The 18,289-nt window shown below is 37.7% G+C and overlaps 1 protein-coding gene across 2 annotated transcripts in view; it reads left to right on the top strand.

The window, feature by feature from the left end:
- Positions 1-722: 722 nt before the first annotated feature.
- The window catches only part of ctdspla (CTD (carboxy-terminal domain, RNA polymerase II, polypeptide A) small phosphatase-like a), a 74,422-nt gene continuing 56,855 nt past the window's right edge, over positions 723-18,289 (top strand). Inside the window, exon 1 of one of the 2 annotated variants that reach the window (XM_088642989.1) lies at positions 723-1,543. In XM_088642989.1, coding sequence (XP_088499115.1) covers positions 1,468-1,543 — 76 coding nt within the window. In that variant the 5' untranslated portion in view covers positions 723-1,467. The remainder of the gene's footprint in view (positions 1,544-18,289) is intronic. The other variant, XM_088642990.1, reaches the window with a different exon arrangement.

The following is an 18,289-nucleotide window of genomic DNA, read 5'->3' as shown; positions in this document are numbered from 1 at the left end:
TATTTTTCTCTAACGATCTTATTTGCTGTTTGGTAATTACACAAGGGTATTAAATGATCTTTTCTCCAGTCACAAATTACATAAACAATCTTAAAATGTACATTAAGAGTAATGTAATTTCTGAAGTGATCCAACTACTGTAAGTAGAGCTTCACAGGAATGTTTCAAGAAACACCATTGTAGTTATAAGGATAACTTGATTATGCAAACATTTGGGGAGAACTCGTTTCTCCCGTATATGTTTAGCATTCCAATGTAGGATGCAGACTAGATCTTACACATTACTTAAAAGTTAATTTAAAACTAAACTTTGATTATTTGTAGTTCCAATGTATATTGTGTAGACTTTAAATGCCTCACATCACACATCAACTTATGTTTGGTTATTTTTGCTCAGAGATTATTTCTATGCAAGTACAATCATTGTTTTAAGAAAAGGTGTTTGTTATGACGTTTTCTCTAAACGTACAAACTGGTTTGCAGTTAAAGGTGACCAAGTTCGCTATACTGTAACAATACTCAAAGTATTTTCACTGGGGTTCAAACTACTGTACATTAGTGTTTTAACCATTTACTAAATTACTCAGTATTTCTGAGTAATATTTAACTGCCAGGCGCACATAATTTATGCGAGGTCTCTTTTCACACACCCACTCATTAATAATGAATTATTTTGATAGATTTATTCTTTGTTGTCTGTGTATACCCGAGCCAATGATAGGCTGAGAAGAAAAAAAACATTCAACCACAAAGCGTAGCCTTGCAGTTGCGTTAAAATGAACGACAGACAAAAAGTCGCGCAACGTCACCGCCGTGGGATATTTTAAATCCAGTTGGTCACGTTTACTAAAGCTTTTCTCGCTGCCTTCGTCGACGAAACCCACCTATTTTTAACCCAGCTGTGGCTGCACAGAGCTAAGGGTATTGATCGCCGTGCTCCGGCGAGCTCAGCTGTGACTGAAGGGGAGGGGGATCCTGGAAACCGCCTCCTTCCTGAGCGCCGCTGCCGCTGGGCTGCTGCTGGATTTCAAACGCTCGCCGCCTCCATGTTGGAAAGAGCACACGGAAACAATTCCTCCTTTCAAGAAAGAAACGCTGCGCGGAAAGCGGGATTATATTGCCGTACACCCTGACTGTATCGCTAATACAAACATCGAGGACACATTGTAGGAGGCTATTTTTTATTTTTTACTGGCCTTCTCATAACCGATGCGAGATTGAGATTATTTGACGTTTTCCCCCCCTTGTCGTATCTTTTTTTGTAATTTTATTTTGGTGTTCATTTGACTGATTTTTTTTTGTGTTTTGGAAGGCTGGTTGTTTTGATGTTGAACAGAAAGAGGGCCTTCCTTGAGTATATATGGTAATGTTTCGTGTTTGACCACTGTTGCTTATAAAACTGGTAAAAATAAACACAAGCCCAGTGACACAAACAAGTGAATAAAAAAGGAATAACATTCAGTTTCCATGGACAACACGTCCATTATTACCCAGGTTGCTAACCCAAAGGAGGAGGAGATAATTTCTTCCAGTCAAGAAAAAGGTAAGATCATTTTCCCCTTTTTGGGTACAACACACGCCGATTCGCGGCTTCAGGTTCTCTGCTTTGTGCAGGAATTCAAAGCTTGGATATTCGTCCCATTGCCCAGTATTAAACCTGCATGGGAGGATGGAGAATTGAGCCCTTTGGGAGTTTATTTTTGTTTTTGTGGAGCCTTTGCAAAGTTTGTAAATTAACATCTTGATTTTATTTTCGTGTAGCATCGAATTTTCTTTTGCAAACTTCAACACGCGGTTGATGAGGGATATGGCAGGTTGCTGAAGTGGACTTTTTATTGCTGCTGCTGCTGCTGTTATTATTATTACAAAACTAGCCTGCGCTTTCCGAGCCCGGAGGCCGGCGGGTTTGACAGTTCCCACGGCTCTGGAATGAGCGGTGTGTGCAGCGGGAGGAGCACGGTTTTCCTCTCCGCCAAGGGGAAAGTGCAGCCGAGAACTAATTTCACTCAGGTGCGAAGCTGCAAGTCGTCGGATTCAGAGAGACGGCGACATCGATGCATCTCTCTCAAATGCGGATTGTTTTTCTCTGAAAGTGGCTCACCTTGATGGAGCGCAAGGTGGAAAGCTGTTTGCATGATCCCAGTTAGCTGTACAGTAACAGCATTGATAAGATGATGACCCCACGGGGTGTTTTTTTTAACAGGACACGCAACAAACACGAACAACTCGAAGGGTAATTCCATTCTGCAGTGAGCACTCGCACTTGTTTCACGTGTACCACAGAGGCAGTGGAAGATGATGCCCTTACTGGTTTATCCTTTCCAGGACTGCCAGAAGCCTTACAAATACGAGGGAAAACTTAGTACAGCAACATGGCGCCTCCCCGCTGTCTCTGATGTCACTCAGTTTAGTGAGCTGTCATCCGCTCCGCGATGAGGTTTATTAGCGCGATACAAGGTGTCTGTAAAAAGTGAAATGGTTAGGAAATGTGGTCAGATGTGATTAATAAAGAAGTGGCAGAAAACCTGAGAATGGCCGACGCTGTGATTTAAAAAAAAAACCCAAGGCTGCATAGATAAAAAAATAAACGCCGTACATTTACGTTACAGTACATCCCGCCGAGTGTGGTATCCTAATCGGTTGAAGGGTTTTAAACGTTTCCCGTTCGGCTAGCTTGAATTAAATAGGCTTCCATGTACAATAGCACAATATCCTGAATATCTTATCTTTTTGTGTATACGGTATTTACACAACCCGGGTCTTACTTGCTGCCAGTATGGCGGTTCTAGAGGTCCGTGTTGGTGACCTGAAAATACAGAATTTTAGTACAAAGTAACTACATCGTAATGTAGTACCATTAAGGTCGGTCCAAACTGAAAATAATATCAGGAAATTACAAACCAGGCTGCAACAGGATTCTTTTCGATAAGGAAACGCGTATATGGAAGTGCGTTTCTGCTCCCCGTTCTCCAAAAAAAGACCAGAGGCGGGTTTGTGTGTGTGTGGTGGGGTTGCTGGAAAAACAAGTGCAAATACAGTTAGTAAATGCTTCTGTTAATCTTACGCAGCTCACATTGTTAGCATTATTATCGAAAGTAAAGTTTATTAGAAAGGTATTGGCGTCCTGTGCCTGTGGTTTTGACAGTTTCAAGTCCTAAAAAGTTTTTTTGTTACCGACGTGTATGTAGTCGGATGTTCATTTTATAAGTAAACATTGCATTTGTATTTGTTCACATTATTAAAATCATTATTAATTATTAAATTAATATTTTATGTTTTTGGGGAAATATATATTTTATCAACGAAGCTAAGAACTATTTGGATATTAAAATGTGTACAACTTAAAATGTCTTGCAAATAAAGATACGAGAGTTAATTACCAATCGGTGGGAATTTGGACAAGCTTTCTTCACTCTGGTAATGTGTTTAGAAAAGAGCATTAAAGGATTTTAAGCAGTATACATTGTTGTATGGATATATTCGTAAGCCAGCTTTATGAAATATTAAACTCTTCTTAAAGACACATTTGTGTTAATCTCAGTGAAGTGTCTTAATGCCTACTTTTTCATATTGTTTTGAGGTCTGGGTATAAGCATATTAATAGAAGTTGTTCTTGTTTTCATGTGCAGATTTTCTCTTTTTTAGATTGACGTTCTGAAAAAGGACTTAAATGAGTTCTCTTCTCTGTCTTTTTCTTACACAGACTGGAGGTAAAAACAAACATATCTCCTTTGCTGCTCACAGCCAAAAGCATTATTTTGGAAATGATAGTCTTGGATAAAAAAAAACAGTGTGAAAAGATTCCAGTGGTGGTTAGGAAGGTGTCTCTTTCTATAACTACATTTTAAAAGAATCAGCCTTTCAAAAATTAATTACAAGCAGTAATACGTTGTCATTTAAAGGTAGGGAGGACACAATGGTGCCAAATGTGATCATGTCACAGGTAAAATTAGGTTGTTGCCTCAAAAAAAGCTATATTCTTTTAGTAATTTTACTTCAACAACTAAGAAAAGAAGCCTTTGCCCCCTTGCATCGGTATTCTCCCTGTACCTGGGAAGCGTTATGTCCCTGGTATAGGAAATGCACATGAAAGTTTTATTTTATTCACTTGCCTGCTGCAGAAAACAGAAAACATTGAAAGGCACTGGTTTTCCTGCAAACACAGTGTTTTACTCCCAAAGGCCAGCAGAAGTACAGTGTGGCCTCCTACCCAGGAATGTGAAGATAAGCTGTTGTCTTTAAAAGGTCTCCTTTTGTCAGGAATGGTGCTGACCCCAGCTTCCCAGCCTTTGCTATGAATAGAGCATTTATTCTAAATATTGGAGAGCCTGGAATTTTTCAAAATAAAGTAAGTTGTTGAGAAGTTTTAATAGGATGACGATGAATTTAAGAAACCCTTATAGGAGAAAACAATACAATTCCACCGGTGCTGGTATTAACGTGGATATGGACTGCTGTATAATTCACAAATGAGGTAAATTGGTTGAACTGACCAGTTTAATAATTTAATCCATGTCTTCCAGAGCTTTTTTGTCTTATTGCCATTAACCACTTTTTCAACCTGTGTGCTTTCTTCAGGGAATGCAAAAGCACTGTTTAGCTACATGTCCTGAAAAGGGTGGTAGAGCTTTGAGATCTTAGAAACTTTTTTTTACCCCCTCAGCATACTTTAGTGAGCATTGTACATCTTATCTTATTTCAGTTTGATTGCTTTTTCTGAGGCGATCCAAAAATCATATATTTTTCACCGATACTGTCATCCGTCTTTTGTAAATGAACAGCAAGAGTTTTAAATCTTTTAATTCATATCCAAAGGAAGCAAAGTTGCTTGGTAGTTTTATAATGTATTACAGTGTTGGGAGAGCTTTAGAATGACTTTTGGATACATTTTCTTATAGTAATACCTTCAAAGGACTGAATAATAATAATGTGTTTTTAGTGCTATAGTACCCATACCATAAAATTACATTGACATAATTTATCAAAACAATCAGTTCTATTCATAAGTAAGGTCTTTTATTGGTTGTATGTTCGAATGATCTGACTGAATTTTGGGGTGATGCTTCTGAATTAAACCATTTCAAGGAATTTATTTTTTCTTTCATCCTATACTTGGGTTGAGCATAATATCAGAAGAAGATATGGCCAGCTAATCTATCAGAAATATGCTCCGTCACAAGTAAACATGTTAGTTTTCCCAGCTCCTGCTAGGAGTACTCATCCTGATGATATTCTGACCACATTGTATAAGTACCTCTTTCCTATGTGCTGGAGCAGGGAAGGGAACCCCCCCCCACACACACACACAAAAATGAAATCCGAGCCTTGTGTTAAGAGTTAAATATATCCTATGAAGGCTTCCAGCACACATTCTCTGCAGTTCACAAGAATATCCCTGAAGCCTTCCTTGAAAATCTCCTGTGGCTGTATAAAATGAGAATTGCTAGGTTTGCTCTTGTGTGCACATTGCATCCTTAAGGTTTTATCCTGCATCTCTATTTTCAAACTGTTGTATGTAGCGGCATTACATAAATTGCTTGAGTATCAATGCTCTGTGACATTTCTGCAGTGGTAAGCATACATCTCGGAGAATCCCCTTTCCATTACTCAAATCTCCAGGATGCATAAGGCTTTCTGACAGCTGCCCTGTCAGTCCATTGCTCCCTTATTTTGTGCTCCCTTATACTCAGGCTGCTGCTAGCCTGACTTGTTGATGACCGGAGTCACTTTGACAATCACTTGTGTTCTCGGGCAGTGGCATTTGGAACTACCCAGCTGCGGTTTCAGATTCAACAAGTCCATTTAAGTTCCCCCACCCCTCCGGAATTGAAGTCTCTTGCCATTGCAGCCGAGTTATGCTGCATCATGTAATAACGAAAGCCTTTGAACTGTTTCCTTTTCAATTTCAATGCTTCACATCATGTGAGAGGAAGGAAGCTAACCCCGCCAGATAAAGATCACTGTTTCTAAAAAAAGCAGCAGGTTAGTAATGGTGATAGAAAATAAAAGGTGCAGGTTTAAAAAACTTTTGGTTACAAAAATTTTAGTAAATAAACAAATGGCTAAATTGTGATAGGCACTATAATTTAATTTCTTATAGGTCTGCTCTTGGTTGCAGAAGCCTACAAATGGGGCTCTACCCACTGCTTTACAAGAAACTGGGAACCTAAGGTATGGTGGATAGGCTGTAAGATCACCTGTTTTTTTAAGTACTGCTCTCAGTGTTTTAGTTTATCTCACAGCATGTAGGGACAGGTACTAGAGCGAACGGATGAATAGGTTTGAATTGTTGACATCCAATTAGTATGATCCAGGCATTATCGGTTGTAAAGCTGGTGTCGGGTTGTTGCCACAGCAGCACTGCCGAAGACTCCACGTTTCACAAATGTTATTTCAGAGTTAATGGGATGTAAAATACAACCACTGTCTTTCCCAGTAATAAAACCATGGTTCCTCCTGGAATTTCAGTTATTTAGTGCTTATGTGGTGGAGAAATGTTTTTTTGCATTAGTAAATATAAACTGGTGATACCATAAGCTCCTGTTAAGACCCATAATATATAACTTCAGAATTATGCAACATATACAGTATATATGTAGCCTGCAAGAAGTACATTTTAATTTCAGTATAGTATTTTGTGGGTGAGTAGGAGTATGCATTACTTCAGATATCTCCATGACATTAGCTAGTTTATAGCCTCCATCATGGATTTCAGTTTTTTTTTTAAATAAGAAGGGTTATTCAGAAGTATGAAGGGAAAGGGAAAAGGGAGGCAGCCATTAGGCCAATCTAGCTAGTTTCATTGCATACTGTACCTGTGCTTTGCGAGACCCAGAATGCTATTTTATTGTGTTTTGAGAAAACGTTGTTGTGGACCAGTCAAACAAGCAGGTGAGCATGTGTGAAGTCCCTGCTGTTTACATTGGAAACACTGTAGCCAAAAGAGTTCTCATTACCTTAATCCTAACATTATACCTAATGTCCAGCAACAGCTTCACTGGACATTTCTGCAAAAAGAACTTACGTGTCTCATTTGCACATATAACAGAAAAATAAGTTTATTCCTTTACCCACAAAGGCATGCTCCAATATTTAGCTAAAATATTAGTTTTGTTTGTACACTTTTAAGTAGGAAAAAAATGTCATATACACAACATATTCCACACAGTCAATACAGAGGATTAAAAGAAAAAAATAAATAATATGGAAATTTAATTTTTGCTGTGGCAAAAATTAAATTTAGGTGAGCAACTTTACCTCAGCAAGCCACACAGATAGTGGTCACTCAACTAATTATGTGAAATAATGGTGGTTCTTGGGTTTTCAGAATAAAAACACCTGTCTCTTTGAGGTCACTGAGAGAATTTCAAGCCAAGACATGTCCTTAAATACTAAGGAGCTTTCATAGGTCTGCTCCTCAGTGTGTGAGTGTTATAGACACTACCAAATCATTCTACAGAATTATTGGTTCTGTTTATCTGGAATACTTGCCAAGATCTTGAGATGATTGTCACACCCATTCATAGCTATAAAACGCATTCAAACAACTTCAGGCTCATAAAGTTTTTTTCAAGTTTAAATAATCTTTGAAGAAAAAACATTTATTTTTCATTGGTAAACTAAGTTTCATTTGTAAAGCCAAATACTTTCTAGTTTTAAGTGTTCTTTAAACCATCTTAGTCATGTTTGTTCACTCTTTACATTTAAATATCCATCTATTTTCAATTATTTTTATCCAGTTCAACTGGAGCCTACCCCAGCAAGTAATTTGTTGGCTTAAAAGTCTTTTGGAAGAACTATGGTTAGATGGTTTAATTTTCATATAACAACTCTTAGTAAGTACCACAATTAATTTATAAGTAAATAATGTATTTACATATTGTGGCTCTCTGTATGTATATCTCTGTTTCTCTAAATGAAAGGGCCTCTCTTCATCTTCAGGAACACAAGGTAGTGAAAGGTCACACTTTTTAGCTTTAGTTTTACACATTCTGCCCATCAGTTCTTGTTTTGGAAAAGCTGTTTATTTTATTCTTTTATTATAAGTTATATCCTAAGATTTTCCCCTGGTGCTATACAGAAAAAAGTGATACGATGTGTCATTTGCGTCCTGGAAACTATTTGGTTTTCAGGTGGAATTCACTTGTTGTCAGAACTTTGTTCCAAAAGTACAGTACTCCTTAACCATGGTCTACTGGCTGATGCTTCGTCACACTCCCAGTACTTATTTTTTTGCAGTTAGCACGTATTCTTTAAGGAGAATATAAAATACCTGATGCTTAATTGTAAACATTTTGTGTGTTATATATCCAACCATGTCTCGCAGGCAACCAACATTTTGAAAGCTTTTATCCCTCAGAATATTTGTTTTGCCCGAAAAGGCAGGTATTAAGATACTGCATTGCACTGTATATGCCTTTTAATATAAAATCATGAATTTTAATTTTTTAGTGTTTTCCTTGATTTGTTTTTTTTTTGTGTGTTTTCTTTGTGCTTACCAGAATGTTTTGATGGTGTGTAGGCAAGAGATAAGGACACGTGAGAGCAAACACACAGGAGCACTGAGAATGTCCTTTTCAGTGTTTACTCCAGTTTGGAAATACTGGCATGGTGGCGGTGTGATGAAAAGGACGCTGTTTATTTGTTCAGTTTGTGATATAGAAATGGTTTATCATTATAGGAACAAAATGTTGTCTCTAGCAGAATCCAAAGTCGGTAACATTGTTAACAGTCTAATTAAACTTATGTTTTTCCTAGACCTCAGCATTTTAAAGGGCCAAATATTGTCGTCGTCGTTTGCAACATATAATATAAATAATAGTTAACTTCTCTACAGCTTACCTCTATTGCAAATGATTTCCTTGTTATGCACAGCTAGAAAGAAAGCTAAAGAGTTTAACAATGTGAAAGTTAACAAAACCGAGCTAACAAGGATGATGCACATCAACATTAAGAAATAAAGTTTTTGTGTAAAATGGTGATTGTCAGGGTATTATATTTGACAATGGTTTCTGAAAGTACTCGATATTCCTTTAAAATGTAAAAACTTCAGGACTTCATTATCGAAATGATTGTCATCTTAGGACTGGCATCTTTATTTGCCTACATACAACTGGGGGCTTTCTTAGTCACACTAAACATTACTGTAGGATTTGTAACAATTTAAACAAAGGGGTTTTGTCATTATTAGTAATTGGAAAAACTCAAGGGTTATTGTCTTGTGCAGTATTGTGCTGAGATGTCGCATTGATACTGAGGTGTTGAAAACATGGGCGGGATGTGTTAATGTCTGGGAGATTTTTTGTAAGTGACCTTGCAGACTGGCGGAACAAAGTTCCATGAATATATATTGACAGGCAAAGGTAAATGGTGTTCTGAGTATTCCTAGGCTAGTCTATGCTATCTAGGAATTGAATACGTTCAGGAATGTTTTTGTCTTTATTTGCATTCTTCCCATTTGCTTGTTAGAAAAATGTGCAGAAATAGCCTAATCTAATCAGATTTGTGGTTAGTCATTTTTAATCAGCCACCCAACTTTGTTAGTTTGAATTCGTTCAAAAATTCAATGAATGAGATCCTCTGCTCAGTTGGCTTTCTAGCAACCAAATAGAAAGAGCACAAATAAGGGTAGGCCATTGTTATGTACTTAAGAACAATGTGAAGCAAATAGTATCATGTCATTTGTACGTTTTCTCCATATCTCTGAAATATTGGCTTGTTCGCCCTACTCCTTGACCTGAAGTACTATACCTTGGTAAACATGCTGTTGAGCAGAATCGGTTTGGAATTAGTAACTGTACAAACCTCTTGATAATACAGTTTGCTCTAATCTGAAAAGATAAATGAAATGGTCCTACTGCATTGTAAGAATGTGTCACATGAAAAAAGTTCACAGTGTGTCACTCTAAATAGGGCAATCATCCACTAAAAGCATTTTGCTGCCATTGTCTGTTTTAAAAAGCATCTTGTTCCCTTGATGCTCAATTTACTATTCCACTTTAATTAAGAATGAGCTATTTACTAATTTTAATTGCTTTATTGTATTTGTCAATAGAGTGATATATCGCTTAACAAAATTGGAGTCACCTCCTGTTTAACGAACTTGAAATGCACTACTATGATTGTATAGTGCTTTTTTAAATTCATTTTTTAAGTGTTTTATTGTCAGATATGACTTAAGAGTAACTCAGACTGCAGTAGTTGATACCACATTTGAATAGTTTCAGTTGTAATGACTTTTTGGTATAATTTACCTTGCCTTTTGTAAGTGGCTTTTAAACTGTAACTATAAAAGCTAAACAAACAAAAACATGAAAAATACATTTAATTTCAGGTTTGAATAGATGACCGTTAGGACGTTTATGAAAATCAGGACTGTGCTTGATTTGGGAAAAGTAGGTTGGACCGAATTAATAACCTTAAGATTTGACATCTGATTGGAAAAAGTAATTCAAAGTAGGATCAAAGAATTAATGTAAAAGTGTTTTTAACCTGAGGGTCACCACGATCTTCTTTAATAAAGTGAGATTTCCTATTGCACACAAGTGTGTTTTTATTGGAAGCTTTTTAGCACCACTGAGAAAAAATATTTATTACAAGATACCATTGAATTATTTTGCAATAAGTATTCATGAAAAACCTTAAACATGGACAAAACGTTTTGCAGCTTTGTTTAAAAAATATATTTTTTAGGAACCGGAATCATCTTTGTTGGAAGAATGAAAGAATAATGTTAATTTGCAGACAGGGGAGTGGAGTTACTGTAAAATAAAACGTTAAGTAATCTGTTTTAGATATCAAGTATAGCTCCCTGTAATTGAGTATTCTTGAGCTAAGTGTGTGTAACATTAAGACATTCCAGAGGATCTGACTGAATCAGCTGGGTGACATTGAAGATGTGGCTGATGATGTATCCAAAATCCAAAATGACTAGGCCCTGTGCTACAATTTTCAAAAGCAAACAGAATCACTAAGTACTTTTTGGACCAAAGTGGGGAAAAAATTCTGGGAGATAAGGCTCTAAAAGATTTACTACCATTTTCTACAGCCTACTTCTGAAGCAGGTTTTTCAGCGCTGGCTGTCACAAAATTTAAGCTTCGAAACTGAAGACAGCCAGAGCTCATCAGCTTATGCAAGTCAAGGTCCACCTTAATAGTTTAAGTTTAACAAATATTAGAAAATAGCACAATACTATTTTAGATTTGTGCTGGTTTTCTAATACTGTATTTGTGCCTTTTGCAATATTGTTGTGTACTAGCAACTAATAAGCTATTAAATCATATATTCTATGATTATTTTTTACAAGTACCTAGATTCCTACGCGTCAGTTATATTTTATTAACAATAATATACTTAATTTGTAGACACAATTAAGCTGACTCTTGAGATGTAATCTGGGTCCTGAACTAAAAAGGTAAGGAAGTAATTACAAATTAAGACCACTTGAGCAGTGACAAACATCTACTTGATCTTTGTTGCAAATATGAGGCAAATTCAGGTACATGTTTCCATGACTATAAAGAACAGGTCCATACTGAGGGAAGCTATACTTGCATGTTGTGTTGTTGGCAAATGTAAAATAAATAGCATTTTGTTTTTATCATTTTGATTTTGGATTTGTTCACTTCCTCAGCACATGTGATGAGGTGAACTGTTGGATGTTAAGACTCCTGGAAATTAAGTATAAGAATTACAGAAAGCCATCAATTTGCCCTAAATATTACAAGAACAATATCTTCATATTGTTGATAAGTTGGAGAGGCTCCGCAAATCCGCAAAAAGCTCTCCCTAGTGATCAATCAAGGGACCTCACTGATTGACATCAGTCATTGTTGGTGCAGATTGGCAGCATTTAGCATTAACGTTTGTGTACAACAGACCAGTTAATGAAAAGGTGCAGGTGTGAATGTGTAGTTGCTACAGATGTTAGTTTGAGTTGCTTGATCGGTGCCTGAATGTTGCTACATTGATCAAGTCCTGTGACCTCACTTGCTGCCCTTTCTGTGGGCTCATCCTGATATGACAGCATACATTCCAATGTTGCTCATGTAACAGCAGCTTTATCATGAAATGAGGCAGTTAAGCTATTGCATGCCTTACTTGTCAGACTTGGGCCCCATTGAACAGTAGTGATCTGAGCTGCATTGACATGGCATGTATAGACCAGTGAGCAGGCACGTGTTTGTCCCAGCTCTATGAGAGGAACAGGACAGCACCTGCCCCTGTTCTTGGTGTAAAGCCTACAACAGATGTGTGTCATACTTCTGTATTCCAGCTTTGGAAGGATGTGGATTATGGGAACTTTCCCTTAAAATGTGCACTGTCAGGACCTTCATTGTCCATAGGCCCAAAGTGCCTGAGACATCATAAGCACTACAGTCTCTAAAAATGTAGTCAGCTCTACAGCACTTGAAGCCAAAAAAAAAGGCGACCCAAGGGTCAGAAGTGATTGTGTTAAATTATACAAACAGTAAATTATAAAACTTAAACTTAATTTATTTCTTAATGAAATGGGATGTTATATGGTGTCCTACAGCTGTATTATCTATTGGGATATCACGCAATCCTATATTAGGGTAAGACACAAACAAATGCAAAATGTTAGGAGGATTAGGCTTAACTATGTATGAGGAAATCCAGTCAGTCGGCGAGCTCTGATTCGTGTGAGCAGTCCGTTCTGTCTTTGTGTAAGAGTTCAGTCTGTAGTTATAGCATGGATGATGCCAAAAAGAAAAATTCTGCTTTACAATATTGTTGGTCTGATAAAGAAATTAAAAGCAAATGCAGACTGATTTCTATTTAAATCGAGGGTGTAATGCAGGTAGATGAAGCAGGAGGAAATCTTAAGGTTGTATAGTATGCTTTTTGTCCTTGGGTTTTGCATGGGCAGATGGCGCTCAGTGGTTGTTGACGATATGGCCACGGGCAGCAGGAAGCTCCCACCAAGATACACACATTTCTTTGCTATTGCATCCTTTTCATTACCAAGAGATTATGTTGTGCATTTTTACAGTAGTAATTAACTTGTGAGTTCTAAGTTATTTGGACTTATTGCCTGTTATTTAAGAATACTGTGGGTGTTCATTTTCTCTGTGACTGGGTAGCAAAATCATTATTTAAGGCTTGTTGACTAACAAAGTCTGCTAGCAAGTCAAACATCTCTATTACTTCTTGGGATAGGTGTTGCTTTATATAGGCACTTTTAAAAAAGCCTGAATAGGACCATTGTTTATTGTGTAAGCATCAGATTCATGAATGAGCATTTTGTTACACAATAGGTTGGAGGAAAGACCTTTGCTTGCCTGTATTATTTAAAACTCAGACTTGGGAAGCAAGATCTGTAGAGCAATCCTATAGTGTGGGGGAAAATAAATCTGTAATTCTACACTTAAAAAATCCTCAAATAAAGGGGTTTATTTGAAGCATAAGATATTTGTTTCCACTTCCAATGCATTTGCACTTAAAAATGCACAGAGACCAATCATCACACGGTTCTGGTTCTGGAAAGAGCCCATAGGAAAAGCAGAATTCACTGCGCTGTAATTCATACACCTCCAAGATAGTAAGTTGCTTAGTGAATTCAGCTGGCATGGAAGTCTTGGGGATCAGAGGGCAGAGTTGCAGAAATGGTGCTGGGGGGTGGTTAGTTTCCTGCGTGTTCATGGTCTGTGCTGAAAGATCAGGTTAAGTGTGCTGTTGCCAGAACGGTAGCACAGGCACCACCATTGCTCTTGCATTTGCTAGTGGCTGTGAAAAGGATGTCCTGTTCAGGAACAAGGCCGTCGTGATAAGAGGAGTCTGCCCTTTAGTGTGCATTTGGAAATATCCTAGCAGCTGTTATTCAGATGATAGAAGGTGAATGAATGCAGGGGCTGTTTGCCTTGTTTCTTTCTATAGATCATGGAGCAGTTTGGAAAAAAGAATATGATACCGCAGAACTGTTTCGTTTCTGTGGAGGAGGAGGCTGTGGGCTTAGTTCCGGATGTAGGAGGACTGGTAAAATAAATGTCACTCTTTGCTAAAGCAGCGGCTCTTGGAGTTAATACAAGATCTGTTTGTTTCTTTGCTTCAATTTCATTTCTTTTCATAATTCACAGTGCAGAGATTTCATATTTATATATTTAGCTTATGAAGCTGCTATTGTAAGAACACATTACTTTGCAATTACACCCTCAGAAAACAAAATGGATGCCTTTTGTGGAAACATAACTAGAAACTGCAAAGGAACAGGTAAAGGTTTAGTTCATGCCGAAAAAAAAAAGAGACAATGTTTTGTCTGTGGAGCCTTCTTTGGGTTTGACACTGGAATAAGGCTTCACAGCCGAAACGTTGTGTGTTAATCAGTGAATCTTATACTTGTAGCACACATTTCTGGAAAGACCCGTAAGAAAAGCTGAAATCAATTTAATGCGCTGACCTTTCCTGGGCCACCTGGGATGAAGCGCGTGCCAGCCAGGGTCTGAAACCTCAGGTTCACCGAGCTTTTCACCGGCCACTTGAAAAGGTCGCTGAGCGTCGCTGCCGATTCAAGGTGACAGGTGCGTCCGTTTTCATATAGCCATTATTATATTTCCTAATGTGCATTTTATATTAGCATTAAATAAGATGACAAAAACAAATACAGCTCTAGGTTTAAAAAATCGTAGCTAATTAAGACAATACTAAATCCACACATTTGTACTACATGTACTGGTCAGTGGTGGAATAATGTTCATAAGTTTAATCCTTATAGATGAGCACTACATGGTAACTTTGAAATATTGTAAAAAAAAGTTACCTTTTCTTTTTTAGTATATATCAGTGCATTAAGTCTTTGTTTACTACATTGTGTTTTGGAGTTCAATTTTAATTATCAGTAAATCTAAAAGAATGTTCAATGGCTTAAGTGTTGGAGCTTGAGTAGCTAACTTGGTCAGAGCATCACAAGATAAATATGGTATCTCTAGAAACCGGGCATCTCTGGGATAGTTTTAAGTTAACCTCCCAGAATCAATTTTTAGTTTCGTTTGGAATTCAGATTCAAGAGTCAAAAGAACAGCAGTACTGCTAACTCATTTTTATAACTTGAGGAATAGGAATCACTTTGTGACCTCACTCAAGAACATGGTGGACCCTCCGGCAAGCAAACTGATCTTGTCCTTTTTCGGCTGTGAGAAAGTCAAGAGAAAGGTCATATAGAAGGCCGCTGCATTCCAGCACGCACATTGCAATTCTGACAGTGCAGGGAATGCAAGTCCCCTCCCAGAAAAAACTGCAGCTCCCGAGAACCGTGCTCAGCCGTACTGTCCCCTGATCACCCGTCCCGACAAGTCAAGAAGAAGCATCAACAGGTTGATGTCAGAAGCCTAAAACAGGTTGAAAAACTCTGTCACAGCACCTCAGTTGTGCTGAATCCCGTAGCTCACTAGTCAGTTGTAGAATTAAGACTGAAGGTAAAGGACTTAATGACATGAAGAAATATGAGGCACAGGAAGGCAATGAGTTTAAGAGTTTGGTAAGGGAACTGGATGTTTTTTAACAAGGTGCTGTAATTGTTAATGAACTCAGCAGCATATATTTGTATTATAATATATTATAGTTTGATCTATAGACCTGTCTGTGCCTGATAAATTAGGGGCCCAGCCATGTACAAATCCTGCAAATGTAAATCATTCCAGTCAGTGTTAGTGCTTTGGTTTTAAATATTAATCATTGTAACTTGAGCTCCAAAAATTAAAGCAAAAAAAAAGGAAATAAGTTGCTAATTAAGAAAAAAGTAGCTCTTTACAAGTGTTAATATGGGAATTAAGTTTAAGTTGCTGCTATTAAAATTTTAAAGAAAGTGAATCTGGACAAGCTGGTTTTGTGTCTGTCCCCTGGCCAGTGATTCTGAACTCTGGTTTGGGTCCTAAAGTCTTGTGATTTGGACTATTTTACTGCAGCAGCATAGCAAGCCATCTGCCTTCACTGTGTGAGAGCGTGAAGATCTAAAAGCTAGGACAGGTGATTTTGTAAATGTAAAAATATTCATTACTAAAATGGGTTGGAGAGAGAGTTAACAGGGCAGAATGGTGATTTGCATTGCCACCTCATTGCAACCACTGCGGGCCTTGGTCCTGTTCTGGACTGGCATGCTATCTGCTTGGGGTCTATTTAATCTCCCCGTGTTTGTGTGGTTTTCCTTCAGAGGCTCCGGTTTCCTCCCACAGTCCAAAGGCATACTGGCAGGTTAATTGGCTTCTGGGAAAACTGACTCTGTTGTGAGTATGTGTGTGTGCCTTGCGATGGACTGGTATCCCATCCAGAGTGTATACTGCCTTGCACCTGTTGCTTGCTGGGATAGGCTCTGGCTCCTCTGCAACCCTGATATGGATAAAGCTGTTTGAAAATGAGTGAATGGATGGGAAAGAGTTAACAAACAACAAACCTAAAAAATTAGCTCTAAAACACCATTTGTGGGATTGTTTGTGGTTTATATGAGTCTGCCGTTAAAGCCACCATTGTATATAGTTTTGTCAGAAACAGAAGTACAACAACAGAATCCCAGTCAGGCTTGAAGATTACTTTTCCATTATCAGATTGTTTGATTGCAGATGGGCCAACAATGCTGAGTCAGCTCAGTGAATGCACAGATAAGTCCAATATTTACACCAGTTTTAGAGATACCAGGGAAGTAGAGCATTTGTCGAGTTGACATAAAGCTTAAGAGCTCTCCACCTCTGCTGTTTTTAGATCCCAGTCACTAAGTATTAAGTGGCTATTTCATATTGATGTTTCATTTTCTAAATGGGTTTTCTTGGTCATCACTGTAAAGGGATTTTCAGACCAGTTTTACAACCTAAGTTGTCTTAGTGGACACCTGAATAATGTCAGAACCCATGTTTTAGGTGAAGTGGTTCTGTTGCATCTTGTTTCAGTTTTCTAAGGTTCTCTAGCTTATGTGTTAATTAATATAGCAGATACAGTACATTAGGCTTGTTCCATCTTATATAATCAGTTCCATTTAGCATGAGATTTTCCAGAATGCAGCAGTGGCTTTCAACCAAATTTGTATTTCATTTAAATGTATCTATCATGAGAGTTCTGTCAACATTGGTTGTTAAACACCTTGCCGACATATTTAGTCATATAGCCTAAGTCTTTGTTTTTCTCATTTTTATTTTGTAGCCCTTTGTTCAGCAGATTGCTTGACTTATATCGCACCACTAATGCCGTACGTTAAAGGTTATCCTTAAAGGTACTATTTCTACAACTCCTACAGATTCTGCATTAAAACCTTTGGAATTATAATTGGAGGCAATTTTGGTCCAAATTTTCACCTATTGAGACACTGCAAGAGACTGTAATCACAATCAGTAAGGTTAATCCTATGGAATTTTGGTCAAATTAATGACCAGCATAAGAATGTCTAGTATTCAGCTGTTGCTTGATACCTTGTTTACTTTGCCAAAGAAAGTATGACTTAATGGTAAAAGCATGTAGTGTATCATGGCAAAGATCACATGATCGAAATCGTCTGTATGTGCTCGTTTTCCATGAATGTGTCATTTTAGTTTTGATTGGAAAGCAAGTGTGTCTTTAATATCTGTCGTGTAATAGTACAAAGAAGAACTTATCAGATTCAGTATACTGTAATATGACATTTTGTTCTTCAAGTTATTCCCTGGCTGGTTTTAAGAGCACCTTGTCTCCTGAATGGGAAAGTAGTTTCCCTCCAGCACTTGTGGGTGTGAGATATATCAGAAATGTGGCACGAATTACACTGACCATATGTCACTCACGAAACGGCTTTATCTGAAATCTCCCTATAGATGATGTTTGACTGAATAATAGACTCTATACATGCTGCAGTTTCAGTCTCTAAATGCTTGACATAAATCCCTGTAAAACCCCAGAATTTAACCCTGCTTTTTGTGTCTTTTTCTCAATGTTTTGTTCTGCTTATATTTGAAGTTTTCTGAGTATCTACCTTCACACTACAGGTGGAATTCTGAGTTCTTGCTTGTTAAAAAACAAGTTGTATATGTGTGTCAGTAATTTTGCTATTAGACATTAGGGACAATCTCAGCCTTCCCAATGAATCCAAAGGTGGTTCAGTCCTGTGTGAACCCATGATCTCCATGCTTGAGCTGGAACGTTTTTTGAATCTCATTAATTGAAGCTTAGACAGGCGTGCGAGACTGGGGCCAAGGAAGTACACCGCTTCCTACTGATGTTACACTAAAGTGATATCTGAATGAGTTATCTACTTTAAAATAAGTCAATAGCAATTTCAACAGCCACCCTTATACTCTCAGCATTCACAAAGTA

This window comes from Lepisosteus platostomus, chromosome 8, assembly GCF_059453375.1.
Source record: "Lepisosteus platostomus isolate fLepPlt1 chromosome 8, fLepPlt1.hap1, whole genome shotgun sequence".
Taxonomy (NCBI): Eukaryota; Metazoa; Chordata; class Actinopteri; order Semionotiformes; family Lepisosteidae; genus Lepisosteus; species Lepisosteus platostomus.
The sequence above is the reverse complement of the archived record's forward strand: the minus strand, read 5'-3'. Positions and strand labels throughout refer to the sequence as shown.